The sequence below is a fragment of the Dromiciops gliroides genome, chromosome 2 (assembly GCF_019393635.1).
Source record: "Dromiciops gliroides isolate mDroGli1 chromosome 2, mDroGli1.pri, whole genome shotgun sequence".
In the NCBI taxonomy this organism is placed as follows: domain Eukaryota; kingdom Metazoa; phylum Chordata; class Mammalia; order Microbiotheria; family Microbiotheriidae; genus Dromiciops; species Dromiciops gliroides.
This window is the reverse complement of record NC_057862.1, coordinates 345,476,504-345,495,904: the sequence shown is the minus strand read 5'-3', so window position 1 is coordinate 345,495,904 and position 19,401 is coordinate 345,476,504. Positions and strand designations below refer to the sequence as shown.

Below are 19,401 nucleotides of genomic sequence, written 5' to 3'. Positions count from 1 at the left end.
AGTTAGCAATATGCCGCCATAGTCCAGACACAAGATAATTGAGGCTTAAACTGGGACTGAGGCAGTGAGCATGGAATGAAAGGAGTAGGGGGATATGGGTGGTGTTGCCAAGAACTTGGCACTGGATTGTATGTGGAGGCCGAGGAGAGAGGGAAGAATAAAAAATGGCAGGGAGGTTTTGAGTCTGTTTGAGTCTGGGTGACCGGGAGAGAACGGCAGTTGCCATGAATAGAAATAAGGAAGTTGGGAGAAGGAGCTGGTGGGAGAAGGAAGGGTGAGGAGGAAGAGATATTTCATTTTTTAGCATATTGAGTTTTATACACTGGTGCTTTTTATTCCTTAGATGGCTATGTGACCTTGGGAAAATTACTGCAGTCTTCTAGGCCTTAGTAAAATAATGATAATAATTGAACATAAGAAATGTTTATATAATGCTTTGAGGCTTACTGGGTACTTTATATACTTTATCTCACTTTTTTCTTTACAACAACCCTGTGAGGTAGCTGCTCTTGTGGTTTCCATTTTACAGATGAGAAGACTAAGGTTCAAAGAGGTTGTAACTTGGTCAACATGGCACATCTAGTAAATGTATGGGACAGGATTTGATCTCAAGTCTTCATGATACCAGGTCGAGGACTCTATATAATAATAATAATAACAATAACAATAGTCTTTATATAGTCCTTTAAGGTTTGCAAAGCACTTTACAAATAATATTTCATCTTTTCTATACACTATCTCTTTTTTTATTATGATTATTTTTTTTTAGTGAGGCAATTGGGGTTAAGTGACTTGCCCAGGGTCACACAGCTAGTAAATGTTAAGTGTCTGAGGCCGGATTTGAACTCAGGTACTCCTGACTCCAGGGTCGGTGCTCTATCCACTGTGCCACCTAGCTGCCCCTATACACTATCTCTTGTAGGTAGTTGCTATTATTATCTCCATTTTACAGATGAGACTGAAGCTACGTGATTTGCTTGGAGTCATACAGCTAATAAGTGTCTGAGGCTAGATTTGAACTCATTTCCCTGACTTCAGGGTCAGTGCTCTATCTACTGCTTCATCCAGGTGTCCTCCACCACTCATGTTCAAGCCATGGTTTCCACTTTGGAGACTATTGACATCGTGGGTATCCTTCAAGTGCAAGGCTCAGAGTCAGGAAAATCTGGGTTCAAATCTGCCCTTTTTACACTGGGCACAGCACTTAATCTCTCTGAGCCCTGGGCTCCTTCCTGGGAGTTATCAGCTAAATCATAGATGAGTTGAGATCTGCGTTGATAGAAAAAGCTTTGTCATTAGGAGCTTCCTATAAGATGAAATCATTGTTCTTTCACATATATTTATTCCTTTCCATTATTGTGGAATATATTATATTCTTGGTTCTACTTCTGCTCCATCAATTCCTGTGAATCTTTCCAAGTTTCTATGAATTCCTCATAGCCATTGTTTTATACAGCATGACAACAATCCATTCTGTTCATATGCCCCAGTTTGTTCCTCTCTTCCGCTGTCAATGGGTACCCACCTTTTTTCCACTTCCTTACTACCCCCCAAAAAGGACCCTTGCATCAATACTTGGAATAATACCAGTTCCTAGTTCTGACAGACAGCTTGTTTTCCTGGCATGTTATAAATATTGGGATTTATTCATTCACTGGCTCAAGAAATCCTGCCTGAGATGCTTATCCACATAGGGAATCAGGTACCTTTAAGATGGGATGTTTGAGGTTACTTTTGTCTCCTAAATGGGAAACATGCAGAGATTATTTTTTTCCCTAAATTCTTCTGAACTCACTATCCATCCAACTGGTTCCCAATCTATTGGCCACAGGGTCCATGGGGTTATTGCCAGGAGTATGCGAAGTCATCTTTTAATCCATAAACAAATATAGCTTCTGGAGACTAAACAAATAATGACACACTCATAGGTGTTACTGTCTCATTTGTACACAGATGTTACCATGATCAGTAAAATAGAAATCAATTTAAAAGCATTACTGCATTCCTAGTAAATTTTTGTCATTATGTATTTTCTTAGTCAAAGGATGCTAATAATCAGCTGTCATGATGTTGGGGTCCTCAAGATCTTCTGACATTAAAAAGGGGTCCTCATACTCAGAGTTTGAGAATAACTACCATTTAGCTCTTAAAAGTGTTGCTTTGTGAGATCTTATACTGTTGTTTGATTTTGCCACTTACCTTGTCATATAAGGATCAAATTAGATAATGTATATAAAGCACTTTGTAAACCTTAAAGGGCTATATAATTGTGATATTTATTATTATTATGTTCTTCCCAACTACACTGTAAAATCCTTGAGGGCAGGGATCACTAGGATTCTTTATATCTTTTGCAGTGCCAAATGCTTATAGTAGGGGTTCAATGCATCCTTGTTGCATGGATGAACAAATGGGTTAGAGAAGGTATTTAATAACTGTCTGTTGAGTTAGCCTCAATGAAAGAAAAGAATGTTCACATCTATCTCTTTGCTGAGCCTTAAGAATGCGCTGCTTCTCATCAGTTGAGGTATATACCCAGAAAGCCATCTAGCAATGAAGAAACAATGTGAATGGGGAGGCTTCCTCTTTCATAAATGGAGAACATGCCCTTTTCCTTTCTTTTACTAGACTTTTAGCTTCTTAAAGTGGGGCACTGTGAACATGCCCTTTTCAACATGTCTTTCTCAGGGGCAGCTAAGTGGCTCAGTGGATAGAGCACTGACCCTGGAGTCAGGAAGACCTGAGTTCAAATCTGGCCTCAGATACTTGTTGCTTACTGTGTGACCTTGGGCAAGTCACTTAACCCTCATTGCCCAAACAAAACAAACAAACAAAAAAATGCTTATTCCCAACATGTCTTTCTCTTTCTTTGTGACCACTCCAGTGAAGGGAGACATGCATCCGTTTATTTTTTATTTTTATTTTTGTTTTTTGGGGGGTGAGGCAATGAGGGTTAAGTGACTTGCCCAGGGTCACACAGCTAGTAAGTATCAAGTATCTGAGGCTAGATTTGAATTCAGGTCCTCCCGACTCCAGGGCCGGTGCTTTATGCACTGTACCACCTAGCTGCCCCCGACATGCATCCTTTTAAAGTGAGTTGCATAACCTGAATTTTTCATTTTTTCTTTTCTCATGGAGGGTGGTGGCAGCAGTGATGGATAGCACAAGAAACAACTCTAGGCAACAGAAGAAACCTACAAAGTAGCTTATTTTTGTATGGCATGGTTATCCCCTGAGAGATGTGGTAGTGATAAATGTCTGGGGAGGAGGAATACCATGTCCGTAGAAGCAGCCCACCCAGTAAGACTCACTTTCTAGTTGTCCAGGGCATGCAGGCTTCATTAAAAAAAAATCATTGATATCTTTTGTTTTTATGTCACCTACATTTCCAAATATATCCTTCCTACCTTCCCCCTAAACTAACCCTTATAATGAAGAGTTAAAAAGAAAGCAGTTCAGCAATCTAGCCAACATACCAACTGAGTCTGACAGTGTGTGCAGTGTTCCACACCCAAAATTCCCCTCCTCACCCTCGCTTCCTGCCACCCATGCAAAGAAGAGAAGTTCGTACATTGTCTCTTTTCTTCTTCAGGGTCAAACTTGGTTATTATAATAATGTAGGCTTCAACTTCTAATTTTTAAAATTTTTCTTTCCATTATATATCATTTTGCCATTGTTTTTCTGGTCCTACATACAGACCTTTGCATCAGTTCAAATGTCTTCCCAAACTTCTCTGAATTCTTCTCATTCATCATTTGGGACATATAATAATATTGTTACATTCATATGCCATGATATGTTTATCCCTTGCCCAGTCAATGGGTATCTACTTTGTTTCCTAACCCCACCCCCACCCCGGGCAATGAGGTTTAAGTGGCTTGCCCAGGGTCACACAGCTAGTAAGTGTCAAGTGTCTGAGGCAGGATTTGAACTCAGGGCCTCCTGAATCCAGGGCCAGTGCTTTATCTACTGGGACACCTATCTAACCCCCCCCCCCATTCTTTGTTACTACAAAAGATGCTACAACGAATAGTTTGCAGTATATGAGACCTCTCTTTCTTTGACCTCTTTGGTCCACATAACTAACAGCAGGATTCCTGGGTCAGACAAATGGACATTTCATTACTTTAACAAATAAACAAACATAATTCAGAATTGCTATCCAGACTTGTCGGGCTAATTCACAGCCTGGTGAATATTTATTCTCCTGCCTGGGCCTCTAGTTCACTTGGATTCTGTTTGTTTTTTTCTGCAGATTATGATTGAGTTTTGTCCTGGTGGAGCAGTAGATGCCATCATGTTAGGTAAGTCTCCCTCAGTCCCTCTAAACATGCAAAGATGCCTAGAGTTGGAATTCTTGAGGTATAAGCAAGAAGAAATATATGACCTACCCAGGGGCTTAGAATTCTTTATTTAAGCAAAATAGCTCTGGTGTGAACTCAGTGAGCTGGGGTCCTCTCCACCAAGGGTTAATTCAGACAGTTGGGGATTGCCTTCTTCAGCACTGTTTCCCTTTTAGGACTTCTGGAAATATGGGGTGTGCTCAGAGCCCAGACCATGCAGTGTGGTGCTAGATTTGTATAATATAGTAAGTAGATAGAATCCTAGACTTGGAGTCAGGATAACCTGAGTTCAAATACTGCCTCAGACAAAGCTGTGTGATTCTGGGCAAATCACAACCTCTCTGTGCCTCACTTTCCTCAGAAATTGAGGAGGTTAAAGCTTGGTCGAGAAGTGATATGTGATCCCCCTCCTTTGTGGGGGAAGGGGATCCATACATGTGGAACACTGCATGTAATGTCATGTCATTTCAATAAATTGATCAATTTTGTTGAAATGTTTTTAGCTTCTTTCTCTTTTACTTTAAAAACAGATGGTTATGGGGGCCACTAGGTGGCACAGTGGATAAAGGGCCGGACTTGGATTCAGGAGGACCTGAGTTCAAATATGACCTTAGGCACTTGACATTTACTAGCTGTGTGACCCTGGGCAAGTCACTTAACCCTCATTGCCCCACCAAAAAAAAAAAACGGTTATAAAGGATGACTCTTTGGGAGATGGACAGGAAGGAATACAGGGAGAAATACAGGTGACGAACAAGCAATATACATAAAACCCTTTATTTTTAAAAAGTGGGGATGGGGTTGGACTCAATGGCCTCCAAAGTTCCTTCTAGCCCTGAATCTGTGATCTTACGACTTGGCCTCAAATCTCACTTCTGGGGTCAGCTAGGTGGCGCAGTGGATAAAGCACCAGCCCTGGATTCAGGAGGACCTGAGTTTAAATCCAGATTCAGACACTTGATACTTACTAGCTGTGTGACCCTAGGCAAGTCACTTAACCACCATTGCCCTGGGGGGAAAAAAAGAGTAAATGCATCAAATCTCACTTCTGTCAGTTAAACATTTATGACCCTGGATAAGTCATTCAGCCTCTCTGGGCCTCAGTTTCTTGGTCTGTAAAACAAGCAGGTTGGACTAGATCACTTCTGAGATTCTCGTCCTCATCCCCCAACTCTAAGTCTATAATCTAGATTTAGCAAAGGCTGAAAATTGTGTGGGTCTATCTTTGGAAATGTCTTCCCCTTGTGTGTTTGTTGTCTCAAGTGAGCCTATCTTCTCCTGTGTGTCTCCTAGAATCTTTTTTTTTTTTTTAAGTGAGGCAATTGGGGTTAAGTGACTTGCCCAGGGTCACACAGCTAGTAAGTGTTAAGTGTCTGAGGCCGGATTTGAACTCGGGCACTCCTGACTCCCCGGCCAGGTGCTCTATCCACTGCGCCATCTAGCTGCCCCTTCCTGTGTGTCTCTAACCTCTTGTGTGTCTCTCACCTTCTGTGAGTCTGTCACACAATGATAGATTTGGGGCTGAAAGGGACCTTAGAGATCATCAGATTCAGATCAAGATGAAGAATACCAAACCCAAGGGGGATGGTTATATGACTTGCCCAGGGTCATACAGCAATTAATATTAGTTAATTATAATAATATAATTTTATAGTACCTACTACACACCAGGAAATGTGCTAAGTGCTTTACACATGTGATCTTATCAACCCAGGGATATAAGTATTGTTATTATCCCCATTTTCCAGATTAGGAAAGTGTGGCAGATGGAGGTTAAGTGACTTGTCCAGGGTCACACAGCTAGTAAGTGTATCAGGCATGATTCACATCCAGATTTTCCTGGCTCCAACTCCAGTGGTCTATCACTGCTGCATAATATTTGGGCAAAAAGAGCCATGAAGACCATGACTCACCTACTTCCCCGTTGAGAGGGAAAAATAGTACAATAGTTGGAGGTTGTTTTGAAAAATGATAAAGCTCCTTTTGGATGCTATGCACTTTATTGTATGTCCTGCCTTTACTATAGTGAATTCATGCCAGAGCTTAACCTTTTCTCTTAAAAGGTAGGAAAATGATAGGTGGCTTATCTCCCTTATTTTCTGAGCGGCAAGTAATGAAGGAGGCTAAATACTTGACCAGGATTATGGAATGAAGCATTGGAGAAACAGATTAAAGATGTGTTCCCTGTCACCTCCAATTTCGGAGGTCTGAGCCTGGCTCTCCAGACGGGGGTGGGAATGGGGGAGGATCAGGCTGTGGAGATGAGGCACTGGGCTAGAGCCAGGAAGGGAGCCTGAAGGGATCTGTAATTGCAGGCTGAGGAGCCACGCAGAAAGAAGTCCTATAAACTTAGTGCTGTGCAGCTCCCTTTGCTGAAGGTAGCTAGGGATATGGGAGCTGGGGAGTGCTCCAAGTTTGCCGCCTGGGGAAGCATTGTTTCCCAGACTTGGACGGGGTATGTCGTGTACACCTTAGGGTTTGGCAGGAAGGAGAGAGTGGTGCTGATTTAGCATGAGGAGTCAGGACTTAGAAGGGAGAAAGAGATTTATAAACATGTTTCATATAGAAGTTGGAACATAAAGCAACCTATCCTGAAAAGGTCAGAGGTAAGAGAAGGAAACTGATGAGATATGAGGTAGGCGAGAGCCTGCATGATACAATAGAGAGCATTGGATTTGAAGTCCAAGGACCTGGGTTGAAAACTTAGATTTGCCAGGTCCTACTATATGTCTTTGAACAAGTCACTGAACATCTCTGGGCCTGTTTCCTCATCTGTAAAATGGGCGTGAGGGTTGAATTCTAGTTAAACCTTAGGGGTGACCTCTGAGGTCCCTTCCAACTCTAAATTAGCTTTTTTTTCCAGTGAGGCAATTGGGGTTAAGTGACTTGCCCAGGGTCACACAGCTAGTAAGTGTTAAGTGTCTGAGGCTGGATTTGAACTCAGGTACTCCTGACTCCAGGGCCAGTGCTCTATCCACTGCGCCACCTAGCTGCCCAAATTAGTTCTTTTCAACAAAGCTCTTTTTAGGTAGCAAAATGATGATCACAATGATGACTGGACTAGCTATGTCCTCCCACAATGTATATGTCAGTGTGTTTGTCTTTTTTTCTTTTTCAAGAAAATTTGATGTCTTTTATTTTCACATAACGTTCATTTCCAGATATATACCTTTCCCCTCCCTTATCAAGAGAGCCTTCATTTGCAACAAAGACTAGAAAGGAAACAACCCAATACAGTTTAGCAAGCCCAAAGAACTGAAAATATATGCAATCTTCCACACCCATAGTCTCTCACTTCTACAAAGAGGAGAGGGAGGTTCATTTTCTCATTTATTCTCTTGGGCTAAGGTTGCTCATTGTAATTATACATATTCTCTCTCTCTCTTTTTTTTTTAGTGAGGCAATTGGGGTTAAGTGACTTGCCCAAGGTCACACAGCTAGTAAGTGTTAAGTGTCTGAGGCCGGATTTGAACTCAGGTACTCCTGACTCCAGGGCCGGTGCTGTATCCACTGCGCCACCTAGCTGCCCCTCTCTCTTTCTTTTTAAAATCTCCATTTATCTTCATGTAATCATTGTGTATGTGACCTTGGTGTCCTTGCCAGAGCCAGAATGAGGGGTTAGGTGCAACCATAGAACCATTTGTCAGTTCAGAGACAGAGTCTACCCCTTGACAAAGATGGAAAATGCCTTCAGGTGTCTGGATAGGTGTCTCACTTGGTTAGAGGGAAGGTCCAACTGCTCAGGGTATCCAAAGATCCAAACAACTGCTGGCTCATTTAAGGCTGCCTAATCCTTTCTCTGCTGATGTTTGCCCTCAGAGTTGGACAGAGGGCTCACAGAGCCTCAGATTCAAGTCATCTGCCGTCAGATGCTAGAAGCCCTTGCCTACCTCCATAGTAAGAAGATCATCCACCGTGACCTGAAGGCTGGCAATGTGTTGATGACCTTGGATGGAGACATCAAGCTTGGTAAGGGGTTTGCATTAGGTGGGAGGCAAAACATGTAAGCAGCTATGGGTCATCCAAATTGGCTTCATGGCATTTGACTGAGTTACTTTCCTATCTTTGGAAATAAACCTCAAGGCTCCAACCTATCCTTTCATCCTTATCACTACCCTTTCACAAACGTCCTTCCCCAGCCAGGTTGCTTTCTTCATTTTTCCCCAAATACCTTACACAGTTTTCACCTCGTGCTCCTATTCATCCCATTTACCTCACCTTGGAATGTTCTTCTCCAATGGTAGGTGCTAAAGGGTACTGGCTTTGTGATTCAATGGAGAGAACACTGGCTCCTGAGTCAGAGGGTCTGGGTTCAAATCCCATCTATTATGCTCACAAATTGTGTGACCTTGCACATGTCATGTAACCTCGTTTGGCTTCATTTTCATAATCTACAAAACCATCTTTTTGTTGTTGTTAAATCATTCAGTCATGTCTTACTCTTTGTGGGTTTTTTTGGCAAAGATACTAGAGTGGTTTGCCATTCCCTTTTTCAAGATGACTTTTACAGATTAATTAATAGCTGGGCGGGGAGCAGGAGTGGGAGGATTTGAGTCAAAGTTGGACTAGATGGCCCTTGAAGTCCCTTCCAGCCCTAGATCTATGATCCCAGGATCTGGATCTGAGTTTTTCCCCCTTACTTACTAGCTTTGTGAGCTTAGCAAGTGATTAAACTCCTGTTTCCTCATCTAAAAAATCAACATGATGATTCCTGCCTTACCTACTCATAGGATTGTTATGAAGTTTAAATAAGGCAATCTATGCTTAAAGTTATTTGTAAGCTAAAATATGAAAGGCATAATTATTGCTGTTAGCACCCATTCATCAGAGCCCTGGTGATGTCACACACATCATTTATGCAACTGCTCTAATTGCTCCTGTCCACATTGCTGAAAATCCATAGTATGCTATTTATTGGCATTCAGTGCTAATACGATACCTTGTTACACACACACACACACACACACACACACACACACACACACACACACACTTCTATTTATGTATCCTATCTCCCATACTATAGACTCTAAGCTCCAGAGGAGGACAGAGATGGTATTTTTAATTTCTACTTCTTTGCATCCATCCCCAGAGTGCTCAGCACACAGCAGGCCCACAGTCAATATTTGTTGATTGCCTGAAACGGTTTCTCTGCATAATCACATGGGTCTGAAGAAAAATATCAACAGCTGAAAACAAGACTGACCCGATCACTTGTTTGATTTTTGAGCAGAAGATTTACTGATATTGGTCACTGGACCTGCTTATTGAACTAAAGGGTTTTATAGGGGCCAGAATTTGGCAACCCATCCTGACCAAGGACCAGCATGGCACCATAGAGAGCATGCTGGATTTGAGGTCAAAGGGCATAGGCTTGAATTCTCTCTGTAGTGGTGTGAACTTGGTCAGATCACTTTACTGCGTTTCCAAATTTTTTTCATTTGTAAAATTAGATGGTTGTATAATCATGATAATAAGAGCCAACATTTATATAGCACATACTATGTGTCAGTTACCAAGCTATGTGCTTTATTATATTATATATTTTATTATAATATATAATATTATCTCATTTTATTCTCACAGCAACCCTGAGAGGGAAGGTTATTATGATCCCCATTTTGCAAATGAGCAAACTGAGGCAGACTCAGCTAATGCCTGTGATGGGATTTGAACTCAGATCTTCCTCACTCCAGGCCCATTCCTGTCTCTGCTGTGCCACCTAGCTGTCCCTTTATTTAGATCAATAAACAGTAACTTATTAAGCACCACTTTTCCAAGTGCTTAGATTAAAAAACCAAACCAAACCATAAACAGTCCCTGCCCTCAAGGTGCTTCTGTTGTTTGGTGGAAACAACATGTGTATACCAATAGAAAAGAATAGCAAGTGATTTTTTTTTTTCTGGGTGTGGGAGGTGGGGAGAGGTAGTGGGGAGATCTTCTGAAGCTCAGAAAATCTTCCTGAAGGAGGACCTAACACCTGAACTGACCTTTGAAGAAAGTCTGAGATGCTGAATGCCAGGGGAGGGGGGGGGCATTCCAGGCATGGAGGAAGACTGCCTGGGCAAAGGCATAGATATGGAATATGAATCGTTGTGTATGAGGAATGGTAAGTAGGTCACCTTGGTTGGAATGCCAAGTATGTGAAGGGGAGTAATGGATGATAAGCCCAGAAAAATGGGCCAGAACCAGATTGTGATGGGCTTTAAATGCCAGTCAGAAGAATTTGTATTTTATCGTATTGGAGCTACCCTGTTGAGGAGGAGAGGGATGTGGTTAGACCTGTGCTTTTGGCATCACAAATTGGAAAGTTGGTGGGGTCGAACGGGGGAGGGGAGGGACTTGAGACAGGGAACCCATTAGGAGGCTATTTTTAAAGTCCAAGCAAGAAATGCTAAGACCTTGAACTGGGGGCATGGTTGTGTGAGTAGAGAAGAGGAAATAGATGGGAGAGATGGTGTGAAGCTTAATCCTCTTCTGGGTCTACTTCCATGATCTCATGATCCTGTAGCCAGGAAAATGTGGAGCCATGCAATGGTAGGAGCAGAAATAAGAAATAGTGACTCCCTTGAACTCAGGTGCATGAAGATCAGAATGTGATTTGGGACTGAAGTAGGATGAGGACTGTAGGCCTGATGGGAAGAAGCACTATCCTAGGGCTGGACTTGCAGAGGGGTCAAAGCATAATTTGAGTTTGTTAGGACTTCACCAGGACAGAAGAAAGTTGTGTGGGAGCAGAACAGAGTAGGAATGGGCAGCTATGTGGATCAGGGCGCAGCAGAGTATGGCTAACAGTTCTGGGAAGTGGATCAATAAAGGACAATTATACCATATCCTAGGGAGGAGGAACAACAGCAAAACTCAATTATGAGTTTCTTATTGTCTTCAATAAGCATTGATTAAGTACCTACTATATGCCAAGCACTAGGAATACACAGGCAAAAATGAAAAAGCTCCTGCCCTCAAGCAGTTTACATTTTTCTATTTACTTATTCATTCATTCGTTTGTTTGTTTATTTAGCATGGCAATGAGGGTTAAGTGACTTGCCCAGGGTCACACAGCTAGTAAGTGCCAAGTGTCTGAATCCGGATTTGAACTCAGGTCCTCCTGAATTCAAGGCTGGAGCTTTATCCACTGTGCCACCTAGCTGCCCCCTCCCTTTTTATTATTTTAAAGACTTTGATGAATCTGTGTTTTCATCAATGTGACTCTCCCATCTAGAGACATGTATATCAACTCTTGAAGGCTTTCTTTTTTTTTTTTAGTGAGGCAATTGGGGTTAAGTGATTTGCCCAGGGTCACACAGCTAGTATGTGTTAAGTGTCTGAGGCTGGATTTGAACTCAGGTACTCCTGACTCCAAGGCCAGTGCTCTATCCACTGCACCATCTAGCTGCCCCTCTTGAAGGCTTTCTTATTCCATGTCACTCTTGTCCATCTCCTCCTAGAAGTCTCACACAGATGATCCACTCAACAAGCTGAGGGATTTCCTTTGGATGTCTTGACATTTCCTGGATATCAGTGGTTCACATGGACTATGTCTTGCAGTAACTATATGAGCAGCCCCGTCTCTCAGTGTCTCTCATATTTGTCTTTCATGTAATTTTTCCTGAGTACTTCATTTTAGGAAAACATATCAATCTATTCAGGCCCACTACGCAGCTGCCCGTTGTTCTTGGCCTGACCCTTGATTTAAATTCTGGGTATTATGGATCCTGATTTACCATGGATTCTATCCTCTGCCTATGTCTGTCAAAAACCAAATATGTTTTGGGGAGAAAAAACATGCATTTGGAAAGATTATTAAGTACAAAATGGTATATGAGAAAGGCCAAATGAGTAGAACTGACACTGAGTGCAAAAGATTCTGGAAGAGATATCACATTTAGAGAAAACAGGATTTGAGATGGATTTTGTAAGATGGAACAGCCCATGAAGGTAGTGTTTGGTTCTGTTCACTAAAAGCAACACTGTAAAATATTTAGCATCCTGTCCTGTCTCTTTTTGCACCACCCTTTTATCTCACCGTCCTGAACACCAACTGGAACTGTAGACAATGGATGAGTCTTCAGCTTACTGTTTGCCTCCAAGAGGCAACAACAAACAGTATTATCAACCTAGCCAAAACAAAGCACCTTGCAGGATACAAGAGAAATGTATGATTGGTCCGCTTCCAATGAGTTTACAGCCTAGTTAGCGAATGCATGTGTTCAGGAAATAGTACTCTCTAGTAAAAGCTCAGGGACAGCTTTTTTCTCTTATCTTTGTATCACAGCACCTAGCACAATAATTCACACACGGTAGGTCCTTAACAAATACTTTGCTGAATTGAATCGTAATTGGGTAGTGTGATTTAAGGGCCATAATGGCTAGTCTATAAGAGCAATGGAAGCCCAGAAACCAGAGATATCAGTGTGGTATTGAAATGGAGATGGGACCTGAGATTTTGATTACATGTGGGTGGATGCTGAGTTTAAGTCATGCCTACAGATCTCTGAAGCTGTCTTTTTTCCTCTCTTTCTGGAGCCTCATCCTGTACATTACATTGCCAATTATGCAGAAATGAAGCAAAGCTGCCATGCTTAATAGGAACTTAAGAGATTTAGACTTAAGGGAAAATAAGACCCCCATTTGTTTTAATCTTAAGGAATATAAGAATATGTAAGAGGGATGAGATTGAATAGGTTTTTAAATTACTTGGGTGTATTCAGTTAAGAAAACCAGGAAACCAACTAAGGAGGAAGAAAAGTTCACTGAAAGTTGAGTGTGTGTATATTTACATAATCACCCTTGTGTTCCCTGAGACCTGGTATGGGGATACCCATGGGAGTAGGGTTGTTGTTCTGTTTTGGAAAATCCTCTTTACTGTTGACATCTGTAATCTGTAGCCTGGTCTTGGCAGCCAAGGGGACACAGGAGATTGGATGTCTGGCTCTTCCTGCCTTCCTGAGACAGCCTGTGGGGCCCCAGGGGGTTCCTTGTACATCCCTGAACAACTCGCACACTCGGCAAGAAATTGCTTCAGCAAAATTGTCTTCCCAAGCATTTCCCCACCCTCCTGCAGAGGCCAGTAAGTGGGTCAGGTTATTGGGGAATAATTAATGTGACCTTGGCAGCAAGCATGTGCTAATGTGAGTACCCTTGCTGTAAAGGCCTTCTCTGATTCTAAAGTATCTTTTGTGGAGAGTCAGTAGTCAAGAATGAAATGTCTGACCTCTTCCTTGTGCTGAATGCTATCTCTGCCTGGGCACTTCAACGTCCCTTGTGATTCATTGTATGGTTGTGAAATGAAGAAAGAGCTCCAACTCTTGGAGGAGGTAGTTTGTCTATACCTCTGATACAAATTGAGAGGGAACAGCCCCTTCTTCTGGGGTCCAGCTGGGGGCGAAAGGTACTGGACTGTCCACTCTATGGCTTACAGAGATTGAAAGAACATGGCCACCTCTTCCAATGTGTTGCTGGGCCCCTGTAGCTCACAGACAATTTCACAGGAGCAACTATAGTATTAGATTTCTCTTGTCCTCCAAAGCTTCCATTTCCTACATCTCCCAGGATTCTCTAGGGTTTCAGTATTACGGCTACTTCTCACCCTATCTATGCTTTGTTGTATCTGGCTGGCGGATACTTTATTGATGTTCAGTCTTGTCCAACTCTTCATGACCCCACTTGGATTTTTCTCAGCAAAGATACGATCGTAGTTTGCCATCATTTTACAGATGAAGAAACTGAAGCAAACAGGGTTAAGTGACTGCCCAGAGTCACACAGCTAGGAAGTAATTGAGGCCAGATTTGAACTCAGGAAAGTGAGTCTTCCAGACTCTGCTCAAACCACTGTGCCATGTAGCCCAGTAGATTTTAGGAATGTGTATATTTGTTGATCAGCAAGCATTTGTTAAGCTTCTTCTATGTTCCATGCACTATACTAGGTACTGGGGCTATAAAGACAAAAAAAAAAATAATCCTTGCCCTCAGGAAACTTAATTTCTCCTAGGCTCTACCAGCTTTTTTGAATGGAGAAGTGAAAGTAGTGAGGTTTCCCAAGGATAAAATCTGAAGCTGCTCTTCCTTAACCTTTTCAGAAAACTCTATTAAATGTACTTGAATGCCCCCTTCTTGAGCTTAAGATTCTGCATTGCTGATTCCTGAGCTTTATGAGCTATTTGTTTGTTCAGAGGCTGATAGGATGTAAAACTGGAAGAGACCTTAGAAGTCAAGTAATTTAATTTCCTCACTTTATTTATGAGAAAACTGAAGACCAGCCATGTTAAGTGAGTAACCTGAGGTCATGTGAATAGTAAGTAGCAGAGGGAGGATTTCTTACTCAAGTTTTCTGACTTCATCATCTAGTACTCTTTTCATCACACCTTCCTACCATCTTTTTCTTTTTTCTCTCTTCCTTCCCTCCCTCATTCATTCATTCATTCAACAAACCTTTATTAATACTGGGAAGATACAAGAATAAATGAGACTTGACACTTACTAGCTGTGTGACTCTGGGCAAGTCACTTAACCCCCATTGCTCCACAAACAAACAAACAAACAAAGAATAAATGAGACCTGGTTCTTTCTACCAAGAAGCTTATTTTTGTTGTTTTGGCTGAGTCGTTTCAGTTGTGTCTGACTCATTGTGATCCTATTTGGTATTTTCTTGATAAAGATACTGGAGTGGTTTGCCATTTCCTTTTCCAGCTCATTTTTACAGATAAAGAAACTGAGGCAAACAGGGTTAAAGTAACTTGCCCAGGGTTACACAGCTAGTAAGTATCTGAGGCCAGATTTGAACTCAGGAAGAGGTGTCTTCCTGACTCCAGGCCTGGTACTCTACCCAATGTACCACCTACCTGCCCTCCAAGAAGAAGCTTATAGGGACAGCTAGGTGGCATAGTGGATAGAGCACCAGCCCTGGAGTCAGGAGGACCCGAGTTCAAATCCAGCCTCAGATACTTAACACTTACTAGCTGTGTGACCCTGGGCAAATCACTTAACCCCAATTGCCTCACCAAAAAACCCCAAAAACAACAACAACAACAACAAAACAACAAGAAGAAGCTTATAGCCTAGTAGTATAATACTAAAATGTGGAGGTGGAAAAGGGAAAAGAAAGACTAGAATTATTTTCAGTTAGTATAGGAGATGGGGGAGATGATGGAAGAGATAGAGAGAAACAATGGGTTAGGAAAGATGAAGGGGAAAAAAAAACATTAGAATTGAGAAGCACAGACCAAGAGGCTTTGTGTGCCTTTAGTCGCCTTAATCATGGAAGATTTAGAAGTTAATTAGAGAGAGATTACCAAGGACACCAGAGGGTAGCTTCATACTTCATAAGCCCAAAGAAGGTGAGCTAAGGTGGCTGTTGTAATCAGGTAGAGGAAGTCCTCTGGGTCTTGCCTGGTAATGTGAGAGCACTCCCCAGTTCTAGGCAGGAGCAGGGCAGCCCTACTCATGGCCAGCTGCTCATGCTTAACTTACACGCTGGTGTAGTTGACCCCATAGTGAAGAAGGGATCACAAGGGCTGGGGCTGGATGGAGTTCCACTGGGGTGATACAGCTATAGTGCAGCTGTCTCAAGCACATGTACAACTGGCTTTTTTGGGTGCCCACTGCTAGGATTATAGAAAAGTGATTCGTTTTTACAAAATCAGACAGGCAGTATTAGTGTTTGGTCAAATATATATTACATATATATGTATATATTGTTTTGTTTTGTTTTGTTCGCAGGGCAACGAGGGTTAAGTGACTTGCCCAGGGTCACACAGCTAGTAAGTATCAAGTGTCTAAGGCCAGATTTGAACTCAGGTACTCCTGAATCCAGGGCCGGTGCTTTATCCACTGTGCCACCTAGCTGCTCCCCAAATATATTTTTAAAATCTGTTTTTGTGATTTCTTACTAACAGAACACCTCAGGCTATAATATTTCTAATTGAGGTATTTCGGTTAGGTCAATCAGGGAAATGTTGTCAACATACTATATGCAGCTTTCAACATTTCACAAAGGGAGGGAGTAGGGGCAGGTAGATGGCACAATGGATAAAGCATTGGCCCAGGGGTCAGCAGAACCCGAGTTCAAATCTGGCCTGAGATAGCTAGACTGACGCTGGGCAAGTCAACTAATCCCAATTGCCTCTAAAAAACCCCCAAACTGGGGCAGCTAGGTGGTGCAGTGTACAGAGTGGAGGCACTGGAATTAAGAGAGGTTGGGAAAGGCTTTCTATTGAAGATGGAATTTTAGGGGCAGCTAGGTGGTCCAGTGGATAGAGCACCGACCCTGGAGTCAGGAGGACCTGAGTTCAAATCTGGCCTCATACACTTAACACCTACTAGCTGTGTGACCCTGGGCAAGTAACTTAACCCCAATTGCCTCACCAAAAAACAAACAAACAAACAAAAAACCCCAAACCAAAACAAACCCCTCAAAAAAGAAGGGAGGGATTGTGATACTGGGGAAAACATTATAGATTCAGAGTCAGGGGACTTGGGCTCAGTTGCCAGCTCTGATGCTTATTTACCTGTGTGGTCTTAAGCAACTTACTCAATCTCTCGAGGCCTCAGTTTCCTCATCTGTAAAATGAGGAGGTGGGACCGGATGGCATCCAAGATTTCTCCAAACTCTAAATCTCTGATCCTGTGGCATCTAAGAGCCCTTCCAGCTCTGTCTTTCATACTATCCATGTGTACAAGATGGGGAAGTGAGCATTGAATGATGGTATAGTTAGGTAGATTTAGAACTGGTTACATGACTAGACCCAAAGAGCAATCATTAAAGATTTGATGTCAGCCAGCAAAGATGGCTGATATCTCTAGTACAGTGTCCCAGGGGTCAGTCTTTCCCCCTGCGCTGTCCCTATATTATTAAACATTTAATGAACGACTTGACTGAAGGTATGAATGACATACTTATTAAATCTGCAAATGATTCAAAGCCGGGGGGATAGCTAATGTGTTGGATGACTGAATCAGGATATTAAAAAGATCTAAATGGGCTAGATCAATGAACTGAATCTAATAAGATGAGATTTAACAGAGATAAATTTGAAGTCATTGACTTGGATTTAAAACAAACAAACAAACCAACCCAAACCTGTTCATGTCTATCATGGGGGAGGCATTGTTAAACAATAGTTCCAATAGGAAAAGGTCATTGGATCTTAGTGGATCTTAGCTCAATGTCAATCAGCGGTGCAGCCAAAAAAATTAATGTGATCCCAAGATGCATTGAGAAGTATTAAATCCAAAACAAGAGAAATGATAGCTATTCCAGTGAGGTTTGGGTGATCACTTATTGAGATGTTGTAGAGGTTAATCCTAGACAGACAAGGGATGGACCAAGGTGGCTGTTAATATCTTAGATTCTGTAACTAACAATGTAATTCTACAAATCAAAGCATTGCTCTACTATTATATAATGGAGGAGAAAGGGGGACACATGGATGATTGGAAAGGAGTGAAATAAAATAAGAAATAAGGGAGACAGGTGTGAGGGGCTGACCTAGGGTATGACTTCTCTCCCTCTACCCCTGAGTGCTATGAAACAACATGATGTAGTGGGAATAGGACTGAACTGACATTCAGGAGCCCTAGCTTCTAATCCCAGCTCTGCCATGATCTTGGACACATAACAACTCTGTGGGCCTCAGTTTCCTTGTCTGTAAAATGAAGGGGTTGACCTTGATGTTCTTTAAAGTCTCTTCTACCTCTACAGCTGTGATGCTATGATCCACCTCTCTTCTTAGGCCTAATAATGGGGTGATACATTCACCCTAAGTGTCCTCCAGCTCTGTCATCCCAGGATTCTGTGAATATTAAAAAAAAATTCTGCAAAATTTCCCTTGGTAGCTAACTTGTATGGAGCCCAGAGATCCCATATTTTGAGTGACAGATCTCATTATGAAAACTTTGCCTTCCTGAATCCTTTGGTGAGTACTAGGCAGCTAAGACCTAGGAAGCCAGAGGGCCTGGGGTGTGCTGTCTGAGACCACACCTTCATCCTGGCTCCCTCATTTCCACTCACTCACTCTTACTCCCTGGGGCAGTGGATGTCATTTGGTCCCCAGGGAGATACTCTGCCCTTGCTTCACGGCCACGAGTTGTCCCAGTGAGTGTGAAGGGAAGAAGCTTTAGCCACCCAGCTGCCAGGGAGGGGAAGGTTCCTGGGAGGAACCACTCTCTGGGGAGGCTTGGATAAGCATACTGGCCTTGCGAAAGATGGGGTGTATGTGTGGATGTGTGCGTGTGCATGTGCATGTGTGTGTGTCTATCCAGTTTTTTTCCCACATCTCAGACAGGGAAATCCAAGGCAGGTTTCCCCTTTTCTTTAGCTGCTCTGTTGGCAATATCTACCAGAGAGTCTTGCAGTATTTCTGAGAATAACATGCTATCTCTTTTTTAGTTTTTTAGTTTTAGGGTTTTTTTTTGTTTTGTTTTGTTTTGTTTTTGCGGAGCAATGAGGGTTAAGTGACTTGCCCAGGGTCACACAGCTAGAAACTGTCAAGTGTCTGAGGCTAGATTTGAACTCAGGTCCTCCTGAATCTAGAGCTGGTGCTTTATCCACTGTGCCACCTAGCTGCCCCCACATGCTATTCTCAATAAACTCTCTGGGGTATCCTGATCAAATGTTATTTTAAAGGATAATAATCATAATGATGATAATAGCAATTGACCTTTTCACAGAGCTCTTAAATTTGCACATTGCTTTACATATGTTTTTTCCTTTGATCCTCTTTCTTTTTTGTGTGAAAAGAATGCTATAAATCATTAATTGTTTTTTGGTTTTTTTGCGGGGCAGTGAGGGTTAAGTGACTTGCCCAGGGTCACACAGCTAGTAAGTGTCAAGTGTCTGAGGCCAGATTTGAACTAAGGTCCTCCTGAATCCAGGGCTGGTGCTTTATCCACTGTACCACCTAGCTGCCCCTTCTCCTTTGATCCTCACAACTACCCTGTGAAGTAGGTACTCCAGTTTTTAATCTAACTACAGAGAAAGAAACTAAAGCAGACAGAGGTAAAGTGACTTGCTCAAGGTCACTCAACCAATAAGAGTGAGAGGCAGGATTTGAACCCAGG

At 42.3% G+C, this 19,401-nt stretch overlaps 1 protein-coding gene across 1 annotated transcript in view; it reads left to right on the top strand.

Moving 5' to 3' along the window:
* STK10 (serine/threonine kinase 10) overlaps positions 1-19,401 on the top strand; it is a 137,299-nt gene that overhangs the window by 51,630 nt on the left and 66,268 nt on the right. Inside the window, exons 3-4 of the mRNA XM_043990207.1 lie at positions 4,257-4,305; positions 8,164-8,313. Coding sequence (XP_043846142.1) covers positions 4,257-4,305; positions 8,164-8,313 — 199 coding nt within the window. The remainder of the gene's footprint in view (positions 1-4,256; positions 4,306-8,163; positions 8,314-19,401) is intronic.